The sequence below is a fragment of the Drosophila virilis genome, unplaced genomic scaffold (genome assembly GCF_030788295.1).
Source record: "Drosophila virilis strain 15010-1051.87 unplaced genomic scaffold, Dvir_AGI_RSII-ME tig00001317, whole genome shotgun sequence".
Classification (NCBI taxonomy): domain Eukaryota; kingdom Metazoa; phylum Arthropoda; class Insecta; order Diptera; family Drosophilidae; genus Drosophila; species Drosophila virilis.
In genome coordinates, this window is record NW_027212833.1 from 297,166 (window position 1) to 309,545 (window position 12,380).

A 12,380-nucleotide genomic window follows, 5' to 3' on the forward strand; every position below is an offset into this window, starting at 1 on the left:
TTATTAAAATGCTCTTCTAAGGAATTAAGTTGCAGTGGACAATGACTTGCCTGACAGTCGTTATAATTCGTGCATCTGTATTGCATCATGTTTCAATATTATCCATATGTATTATCTTGTGGAGCTTATAATTTGTATACCCTGAATCCAATAAAAATAGGTTTAAAAGGTATAATGTAATTGTGCAAATGCAACAGGCAAACGGAAGCGTCTCCGACCCCATTAAGTATATATATTCAATGGCCGAGTCGATCTAGCCGTCTCCGTCTGTCTGTCCGTAGCTAAAGACTTGATATTATTTTAGCTGTATGTCCTTCTAGTGTCAGCGCAGATCGAGCTTATTTTCGATAATCGATAACTTGTTCCGTTTCCAAGCAATCGATAAAAATCGATATCGATATCCTGTTTTTTGAGCCTATGGGGTAAATATTAGGAGCTAGAATCATCAAACTTGATATGTTGCTTTTGGAATCTTATATATATATATAACCTCCCCGCTACCACCGCAGAGCTATAAATCAAGTTAATAACCCAATTTATATTGCCCACCAACTTAGGCCTCAATTGACTTCTTGGCAATACATAAATAAACACAAGAAAGTACGTAGCGCGAGCTAAATTTGGATGGTTATATCGACTCGGCTATTAATGCTGATCAATAATATATATGATTTATGAGGTTGGAGATGCTTCCTACTGCCTGTTACATACATTTTCACAAAAATATTATACCCTTTTATCCCATTTTCAATGGGTTCAGGGTATACAAAATTCAGAAAACTTCCAAGGTGTTTTTCTGCTAAGGTTATTAATCTTCGAATTGCCGAATATCGTTTTTCTTATTATACTATTTTGTTGCCGCATACATTAGCTGCCTAAAAAGAGTTTTGGTAATTTCCTTGCTCCAATCATAACCTATCCCAAATTATAAGTTAAATATTATTATATACTATTTAAATTAAAGGTAAACAAGTATGAGAGAGCTCCCAACTAGGTGATATTCCCTCAATTGGACTGGGTCCCATAATCGACTGCGCTACATGCTACGCGTTCTACTCGACCGTTATACCAACAATTTATTTTCAAAGAAAATAAAAACCTATTAAAATAGCAGCACATAAGCACAGCGCAGGATTCAATCATAATTCGTATAACGTCAAAGACACTAGACCTCTATACACTATTCTAGAAGCTACGAGTCAAGTTTAATGACTTTAGTCCTCAAGATCTAAGAGATTTGCTAAAAAAAAAACAATATATCAAGAATAATTCTTATCGATAGCATGGAAACGAGAAATGCTATCGGATATGGGAATCAATATCGTACTGTGCTGGTACTAGAAGGACCTACGTTTAAGTCGCTAGCACTAATAGATTCAGAGATCGACGTGTCTTAAGATACGGACGGACAGACGGACCTGGCTAGATTAATTCGATATCAAAATTCCAAATAAGCATATCAAATTTGAGGTTAGCTCCAAAAACTTAACTCAGATCGATATTGATAGATTTTAATTGATTATTGAATTTATAGTAAACTTCTTTTTGCACGGTGACTAGAAGAACAGACGTTAAAAATTTTAAATCTTACCACTTGTCGTTTCCAAAGTGCTCATATGTTACATACGGTACGATAGACATACGAACATGTCTCGATAATCTTAGCTATTAACAATCAATTTGAATACTTTATATAAGATGAGCAGTTGCAACATGGTCATAATTACTGACAACATTTCGGTCGCTGAAACCAAGCTAAAAATGTCATAGAATAAAGCGCCCACACCACCCGTAGAAGTTACACTGCTGCCGTTACCAGTGTTAGGTTTCATGAAGGGATTTAATTGAAATTTCATTTTCAAAATTAGTTTTGAATAAAACAGAAAGAGTTTCCTCAAAATATATATTGTTTATTTTACATCACGGAAATCAACTAAACGTATTCCAAGAAAGATCTTGATTATTAAACATACCGGGAATTTACTTATAATATATATAGTTTATTGGGTCTCAGATGCTTTCTTCTGCGTGTTACGTATACTTGCAAAAAAACAATATACCCTTATTATCTATTTTCAATGTGTTCAGGCTATATATTCGAAGAGCCGCAACCTTTTTTTTAAGGTTGTACTTGAACCAGTGGTAAAAATTTGAGAGGGACATAAAGTGCACCTTATATATAAGCTTCCATTTGAACTATTTCTTGCTTAAATAGGTCAACTGCCTTTGCCAGGCTATCATCGCCGTTCAGCATGCATGTTCATATTTAAAGATTGATTTAAAGTCCAACGACAACTCAATTGCTAAGTCAAAATTTTTCCAATTAATTGAAATTCCAACAGAGCTACCGCACATTTCACCGTAGTATACATCTACTATGACTTAAAGTAGCAGGCTTCCCTTATTGCCACTTTTATATTGAGTTTTTCAACCAGCAGCACAAGCCATAGAGTAATTAATTTACTGATTTACTGACTGAAACTTGCTTCGCTGTGACGAAGAAAAAGCGAGCGTGTTGCTGTCCACCGCGAAATTAAGTATTTTGGGGTCATGTTAGACAACAGCCTTCGCCAAAATGCAGGAGGAGGATGCCACCCAACATAGGAGGACCTAGATCAGGTAGACGCCTACTCCTCGCGCGAGTTGTAGCATCCGTGCTGCTCTATGCTGTACCGATATGGGCATCAGCGGTTACAAGAAAGACTTCAGGAGGAATATGTCAGTTCCCTATAGGCTCAGTGCACCCCGCACTATTTCTGGCCTGAGCCATCAGTATTTTACGATGATACCATACATCCGTGCCGTAGGAAACAAAAAAAAAAAAACAGACACACACACACAAATGTCAATTTAAACAAAAATATTCATGATCTTGCGCATGCGTTATCAACAAACTCCCTGTCCCTTCTCACCTTTCCATCCAATTACACCCATCGTAATCAATTGTTTTATTGCTCCCCACACACAAATGGAAACACAAAACACTTCACCCCTTCCTAATATTTACCCAATTCCCCTACTTCTGTCATTCCCGTCCTGCGCACGCGTCACTTACGCACTCCCCCTGCCCAATATGATCTTGCTTTCCACACAGAAATGGGAACTTAAGACCCGTAGCTAAAGACTTGATATTATTTTAGCTGAAATGGGAACTTAAGACCCCCCGCACCCTTCCCAATGACTACCCACTAATCCACTTAAATGTAAACATAACAAAAAATACAAAGTGGATTATCCGTTCGAATGCGTCTTCAATTTTCGGTCCGTTAGGATTGCTGGAACCCATCATCATCGTCTCGAAAATCTTTAGACAGGAACTGTGGTTGCTAAATCACGCTTAGGGTGAATCTGATCCGCAATCACTCTATCAAGCATAGACAAAATGTGGATTGCAGGACTCCTTTTTTGTTGGCAAACTGAGTTGACATGCTGGACACGCTGCTGCATGCATTCTGTAATGCCTAAACACGTGGTTACGGGTGTGTATGTGCTTTCTACAGAATCTTATGATAATGTCCAGGTTCGGCTGCCGACTGCTAAGTCTTGGGTGGCCCAGCCAGAACAGAGCTCAACTACTGAATATGTTGTAGACAATGGTCAAGAACATATTCATCGGCAAGTCGCACAGCATTTCTGATCTGATGGCAGATTGTCTTTCACTGGCTGCAAAAGCACTCTATTACCCTGTAGACATATTTTAGAAACAGAGTGTCCATACTCAAGATCAAACAGCAGATGGAATGTGTAAACATGTTCCGAAAAATTCCGAATCTGCTGACATAGTGATGCCGAAACTCAATGGCCCTGCCTTAAATGTGTCAATAATTTGGACAAGGACATTATCGATGCGGATAAACGGAAATCTACATCTGAACCGAACTAGTTCGTACAATCGGCTTCTTCGAGGTTAGCATACATATTCGGAGTCTACCATAACGCAGGAGCAATTTAAAAAAATAGCTGATTCCAAACAGCTATGATTAAATTTATTAAAATGCTCTTCTAAGGAATTAAGTTGCAGTGGACAATGACTTGCCTGACAGTCGTTATAATTCGTGCATCTGTATTGCATCATGTTTCAATATTATCCATATGTATTATCTTGTGGAGCTTATAATTTGTATACCCTGAATCCAATAAAAATAGGTTTAAAAGGTATAATGTAATTGTGCAAATGCAACAGGCAAACGGAAGCGTCTCCGACCCCATTAAGTATATATATTCAATGGCCGAGTCGATCTAGCCGTCTCCGTCTGTCTGTCCGTAGCTAAAGACTTGATATTATTTTAGCTGTATGTCCTTCTAGTGTCAGCGCAGATCGAGCTTATTTTCGATAATCGATAACTTGTTCCGTTTCCAAGCAATCGATAAAAATCGATATCGATATCCTGTTTTTTGAGCCTATGGGGTAAATATTAGGAGCTAGAATCATCAAACTTGATATGTTGCTTTTGGAATCTTATATATATATATAACCTCCCCGCTACCACCGCAGAGCTATAAATCAAGTTAATAACCCAATTTATATTGCCCACCAACTTAGGCCTCAATTGACTTCTTGGCAATACATAAATAAACACAAGAAAGTACGTAGCGCGAGCTAAATTTGGATGGTTATATCGACTCGGCTATTAATGCTGATCAATAATATATATGATTTATGAGGTTGGAGATGCTTCCTACTGCCTGTTACATACATTTTCACAAAAATATTATACCCTTTTATCCCATTTTCAATGGGTTCAGGGTATACAAAATTCAGAAAACTTCCAAGGTGTTTTTCTGCTAAGGTTATTAATCTTCGAATTGCCGAATATCGTTTTTCTTATTATACTATTTTGTTGCCGCATACATTAGCTGCCTAAAAAGAGTTTTGGTAATTTCCTTGCTCCAATCATAACCTATCCCAAATTATAAGTTAAATATTATTATATACTATTTAAATTAAAGGTAAACAAGTATGAGAGAGCTCCCAACTAGGTGATATTCCCTCAATTGGACTGGGTCCCATAATCGACTGCGCTACATGCTACGCGTTCTACTCGACCGTTATACCAACAATTTATTTTCAAAGAAAATAAAAACCTATTAAAATAGCAGCACATAAGCACAGCGCAGGATTCAATCATAATTCGTATAACGTCAAAGACACTAGACCTCTATACACTATTCTAGAAGCTACGAGTCAAGTTTAATGACTTTAGTCCTCAAGATCTAAGAGATTTGCTAAAAAAAAAACAATATATCAAGAATAATTCTTATCGATAGCATGGAAACGAGAAATGCTATCGGATATGGGAATCAATATCGTACTGTGCTGGTACTAGAAGGACCTACGTTTAAGTCGCTAGCACTAATAGATTCAGAGATCGACGTGTCTTAAGATACGGACGGACAGACGGACCTGGCTAGATTAATTCGATATCAAAATTCCAAATAAGCATATCAAATTTGAGGTTAGCTCCAAAAACTTAACTCAGATCGATATTGATAGATTTTTATTGATTATTGAATTTATAGTAAACTTCTTTTTGCACGGTGACTAGAAGAACAGACGTTAAAAATTTTAAATCTTACCACTTGTCGTTTCCAAAGTGCTCATATGTTACATACGGTACGATAGACATACGAACATGTCTCGATAATCTTAGCTATTAACAATCAATTTGAATACTTTATATAAGTTGAACAGTTGCAACATGGTCATAACTACTGACAACATTTCGGTCGCTGAAACCAAGCTAAAAATGTCATAGAATAAAGCGCCCGATAATCGATAACTTGTTCCGTTTCCAAGCAATCGATAAAAATCGATATCGATATCCTGTTTTTTGAGCCTATGGGGTAAATATTAGGAGCTAGAATCATCAAACTTGATATGTTGCTTTTGGAATCTTATATATATATATAACCTCCCCGCTACCACCGCAGAGCTATAAATCAAGTTAATAACCCAATTTATATTGCCCACCAACTTAGGCCTCAATTGACTTCTTGGCAATACATAAATAAACACAAGAAAGTACGTAGCGCGAGCTAAATTTGGATGGTTATATCGACTCGGCTATTAATGCTGATCAATAATATATATGATTTATGAGGTTGGAGATGCTTCCTACTGCCTGTTACATACATTTTCACAAAAATATTATACCCTTTTATCCCATTTTCAATGGGTTCAGGGTATACAAAATTCAGAAAACTTCCAAGGTGTTTTTCTGCTAAGGTTATTAATCTTCGAATTGCCGAATATCGTTTTTCTTATTATACTATTTTGTTGCCGCATACATTAGCTGCCTAAAAAGAGTTTTGGTAATTTCCTTGCTCCAATCATAACCTATCCCAAATTATAAGTTAAATATTATTATATACTATTTAAATTAAAGGTAAACAAGTATGAGAGAGCTCCCAACTAGGTGATATTCCCTCAATTGGACTGGGCCCCATAATCGACTGCGCTACATGCTACGCGTTCTACTCGACCGTTATACCAACAATTTATTTTCAAAGAAAATAAAAACCTATTAAAATAGCAGCACATAAGCACAGCGCAGGATTCAATCATAATTCGTATAACGTCAAAGACACTAGACCTCTATACACTATTCTAGAAGCTACGAGTCAAGTTTAATGACTTTAGTCCTCAAGATCTAAGAGATTTGCTAAAAAAAAAACAATATATCAAGAATAATTCTTATCGATAGCATGGAAACGAGAAATGCTATCGGATATGGGAATCAATATCGTACTGTGCTGGTACTAGAAGGACCTACGTTTAAGTCGCTAGCACTAATAGATTCAGAGATCGACGTGTCTTAAGATACGGACGGACAGACGGACCTGGCTAGATTAATTCGATATCAAAATTCCAAATAAGCATATCAAATTTGAGGTTAGCTCCAAAAACTTAACTCAGATCGATATTGATAGATTTTTATTGATTATTGAATTTATAGTAAACTTCTTTTTGCACGGTGACTAGAAGAACAGACGTTAAAAATTTTAAATCTTACCACTTGTCGTTTCCAAAGTGCTCATATGTTACATACGGTACGATAGACATACGAACATGTCTCGATAATCTTAGCTATTAACAATCAATTTGAATACTTTATATAAGATGAGCAGTTGCAACATGGTCATAATTACTGACAACATTTCGGTCGCTGAAACCAAGCTAAAAATGTCATAGAATAAAGCGCCCACACCACCCGTAGAAGTTACACTGCTGCCGTTACCAGTGTTAGGTTTCATGAAGGGATTTAATTGAAATTTCATTTTCAAAATTAGTTTTGAATAAAACAGAAAGAGTTTCCTCAAAATATATATTGTTTATTTTACATCACGGAAATCAACTAAACGTATTCCAAGAAAGATCTTGATTATTAAACATACCGGGAATTTACTTATAATATATATAGTTTATTGGGTCTCAGATGCTTTCTTCTGCGTGTTACGTATACTTGCAAAAAAACAATATACCCTTATTATCTATTTTCAATGTGTTCAGGCTATATATTCGAAGAGCCGCAACCTTTTTTTTAAGGTTGTACTTGAACCAGTGGTAAAAATTTGAGAGGGACATAAAGTGCACCTTATATATAAGCTTCCATTTGAACTATTTCTTGCTTAAATAGGTCAACTGCCTTTGCCAGGCTATCATCGCCGTTCAGCATGCATGTTCATATTTAAAGATTGATTTAAAGTCCAACGACAACTCAATTGCTAAGTCAAAATTTTTCCAATTAATTAAAATTCCAACAGAGCTACCGCACATTTCACCGTAGTATACATCTACTATGTAGCAGTCCAACATTTAACCAACTACACAGTACTGACTTAAAGTAGCAGGCTTCCCTTATTGCCACTTTTATATTGAGTTTTTCAACCAGCAGCACAAGCCATAGAGTAATTAATTTACTGATTTACTGACTGAAACTTGCTTCGCTGTGACGAAGAAAAAGCGAGCGTGTTGCTGTCCACTTGAAAAATGCGTTCCAGCCGAACCCTCCTTCAATTATCTTATGCTCCCGACTTCATCACTTGAAGATATAGTAGCAGCAATCGAATTCCGCCTGTGCGAAATTTAAATGGTCATCCGACTTCCCTCGGAAAATAACCTGGTCTAATTGGGTATCTCCGAAATTCATTATCTCCTACGGTGTGCGGTTATACATATTTGCCTGGGCGTCCCTCCTGGCACACACACTTAGAAGCCAAGAAGGCGCAATATAAACTATAACAGCCCATCTGGCTCCGAGTTAATAGACGACATAAGCAGAAGCAACATCGTTGCATCTAAATCCTTTTCCAAGATATACGTTATGATGACGTATATGCTTCCTTCTACATGCTGTATGTATATGTCCACAAAACTATTATACTCTTATTACCAATTTCGTCAATACTCAGCATCACAAAACACATTTTTACATGCTTCGAATTGTTTTTATGATAGCATCCATTGTTGCTGCCTAGCAAATCGCATTTCCTTAAGATGTTACCCGTCAATTACACTCTCATTATTTTCACGTTGGACAAAAGGCTTTAATTTACTCATCCATCGAAAATACTTAAGATTAGTGCGGTGGCTTGTGCTCGTGACAGCTTCAATCTTATTGTAGCTCAATGTTCCTCAATGAGTTTAGAACGTTTTACTTTATTGATACCAACCAAAAACAATACTTCGAAGTTGCTTAACAGATTTCATTGCATTCCTTTTGGGTCATCCCCAATTTGGGGCATGCGACAAAGTGACAGATGCCCAACAACAATTTGGGTATCAATAAAACAAACGAATTAAGTTGTGGTACTTGGGAAATTTAATGTAGTGTATTTGGTAAAGGGAAATGCATATGGTTGTTATCCTTTAAAATCAGGGGATATTCCAGGGGGACTTGCCTAGTCCTTCTATTAGTTCTCTGAGGCGTTAGCGATATGCTGCAATGCTGGCCCGAGTAAGATCACATACTTCGATAGGTGGCTTGTGGAGATACCTTTATATATCTAGAAGTCAATGCATGAAAGGACGCTTATCATGCTTAATGAGTATTATGATGGTCCTGTGGAAGACACCTGGGCGGATCTACTTATTGTTGCCTCGCACAGATCGCAGCCTCTAAAATTAAATACACCTATTTATTTTTGGCAAAGTTGCTTTAGTAGGACTCCAACAGCTAGCTGAGCCAGTAAGCCATACAATCAAGGAAATCGCCAATAGCCGTTCATGGAGGAGCCACGTTTCGGACAACCTTCTGCTTGACCAGGCATTGTAGCTTCGCCTCTGAATCCCAAGGCTGATCTGCACTATAGCATGCATTATCTTTCGCACACTGGGTGGTTCTCCTTAAGACAGAAGTGGATGATCTGCACCAAGTAACATATTAACCCTTTGGTACTGCTGGGTTCAATGTTTATTTCTTGGCCTCAATGTTGGTGAATCCAGGAAGACTGATCGGCGGGACTTGGCTGTTTGTTTGCATGGAACAGTATGTTTCAACACTTTTGCGGATTCGTTTTCGATGACATCCATATGGGCATCATCTATTTCTGGGTGCTATTTTAGCAAAATAACCGTTCAGCCATATGTTTTTGAAAAAGCTATTTTACCATTCTGCCTGCTAAGCTTTTTATTTTAGTAACCTGTAAAAGTGGGAACTTTTTTAAAAGGAGGAAGAACACGGCTTAAAATGTGATATATCACCAGATTATACTGTGGCTAAGTATTGCTTGTAAGCGACCATCATCGGGTTTTCTAAAAGCGATTTTCGCGAACAGGTACGAATGCGTAAAGTGGATCCAACCATTTGTTAATTTTAACTCAAAAACGATTTGGTAATCGATATTAAAAAAAAAAAACGAAAGTATTTGCTTTTGAATAATCGCGAAGTTATTAGCTTCAAAACAAGTAGACATAGCCCAAATCTATAATCTCATGTATACACCAAAACTGGATGTGTAACATTTTCTATCGTTTTTAATACATTGTAAATAACAATACGGTTCCAGTCGGGAGCTCCCGACTAGGGAATACCCTGAACCCCCTTATATCAACACCAAATGCAGTTCGCTCAACGCTCTTGCTTGTGGTAATAAAAGTTAATTAAAAAAAGTTCGCTTTGCAGGGTTCGAACTCGCAACTGACCGCATTCCTTGCTGTAGACACTAATCAACAGCCAGACCAGAAAAAAAATAAATACTTTCCCACAGAAAACAGTCGCCATTACAATACTGTCAATAGAATTTTAAGCAGACGCTCATAAATGTGTGTGTACATATATACGGATATTCTTGGAATTTGCGCTAGCTGCCGAGAACACATGGACGGTCAAGCCACGTAATTTCGGTGTGTTTCTTAACCGATCTTAATGTCATTTTCCACAGTATATCTTATTGTACCATAGAATATTTGAGTAGTCTCAAAAAGCCAATTGTAATTAAATTTTGAATTAAATTATTGGGCAATACAAGTTAGCACTAATTGCTACATATATTTATATTATGTAAACTACATGTCACTTTTGGTGACTGTAAGAACTATAAAACTATAAAAACCTAAGAAGTTAGCTTAAAAACATGATTTTGATACTGATTACTTGCAAATTGTGGCAAGTTGTCGACTTTCAAAACAATCTAGTACTTCGAAGGCACTAGAAGGACCTACCCACCTAATATTGACCTAATTTCAAAATTTCAAGTCTTTAGCTCTAATAAGTTTTGAGAATCTTGCGCTCATACATACGGACAGATTTACAGACATTTGCACAAAAACATTATACCCTTTTTACCCATATTTAATGGGTTCAGGGTATAAATAGAATATACTCGTTTTATTAATTTATTAATTTAACTAAACTAAAAATGCTGCATGAATGATTTTATAAATTTAATTAAATTTTAATATTTTACAAATTATAGCATTCATACAGACGATAGATTCCTTGATTGGTGAAAATGTTTACCTTCCATGTAATGTAACAACTAACGACGGTGATGAAGCTATATTAGTTCTATGGTACCGAGATGACAAAGCTACTCCAATATACAGGTGAATATATGGTTGATGTAGTCATGTAAGTCTGAAAAAAAAATCGATTCTAAACGTCGGATAAAAAACTATGCTATATTTGATCAGTAAAGCTTTGATATTTAAATATATAAGTTAAGAAAGATCTTATGCGGATACGCACTTTTCTTAAATGTTTCCTTTTGCTGAAAAAAAAATCTTTTGCATAGCACTAAACTAAAGCTTCCGGTAGCTCCATACATTAAAAGTGTAACCACTATGGCCAGCAGGACGCATTTTTTAAAACTCAATAACTTCTGTATTAGCATTACTTGTAGACCAGCTTGGCTGTGCCATACTTATTGTTCATATTATATATATTATATATTATATATATTATATATTATATATATTATATATTATATATAAAACACAATATAATATAAATATTAAAAGAATGCTCACCACAGTCAAATATTTGTTACTTCTATGGTGCCTTAAGTGTATCTGAATGATTTGGATTGGTAACAGATAAAAAAAAATGATTTTGATATATATATATATATATATTTATATACTAACGGCAATTAATCCTACCGACAATTTAGTTTAAAGTGTATTTTGAAAAGTATGGATTAAGCTCATTACTGTCAGGAGTTAGATGGGCTTAGGTAGAAAAATGCGTTATCTAAGTTTTAAGCCACGAAGAGCAAGCAACATAAATTGATTGTGAATGCTTTGATGAATAGAATATTGTGGCGAACACGCTTAACGCTCGAGCGGTAAGCAATTGAGGATGTTAGAAACAATTTGAGGAGGGTTTCTAAACAAATTTTAAATTTAACAGTTTGACTTGACACCAAGATTGAAAGCCATCAATATCAGTTTGTGAAAGATAACATGATGCGTCATCATCATACTTTAATACTCGACTGTGAGACAGTATCGAGGGAAGGTAATTAATGAAGTGAGTAAAGAGTAGCGGACAAAGATGATTACCTTTAGAAACACCGAAAGTCACCTAAATACAAGAAGAAGAAAACAATTTCTGAATATACTTTTTTGGATTCTGTAACGTAAATACTCTGGGATCGAGTTCAAACAATTAACTGGGAAGCCGAGAAGGCATAATTAATGAATCATTAAGGAGTGATTAACGGAGTCGAGAGGCTTACTGAAATCATTATAGATGACATCAGTTTACTTTCTTTTCTTAAGCTAGCAAACTAAACTAATGAAGGTTAGTGGTGGTAGATATTCGCTTCACGAAGCAATGCTGGAAAGGTGAAATAAAAGAGATACATAGACGTTGCAGTTGCAGATTATAAGCGATTCTTCCTAAATGGTCGGAAAAGATGAAGTGCTTACAAACAAT

General features: G+C 36.1%; 1 protein-coding gene across 6 annotated transcripts in view; it reads left to right on the forward strand.

The window, feature by feature from the left end:
* Positions 1-12,380, forward strand: part of LOC138911529 (lachesin-like) — a 202,912-nt gene that overhangs the window by 67,580 nt on the left and 122,952 nt on the right. For all 6 annotated transcript variants that reach the window (XM_070210854.1, XM_070210855.1, XM_070210857.1 and 3 more), the window contains one exon: positions 10,918-11,047. In XM_070210854.1, coding sequence (XP_070066955.1) covers positions 10,918-11,047 — 130 coding nt within the window. The remainder of the gene's footprint in view (positions 1-10,917; positions 11,048-12,380) is intronic.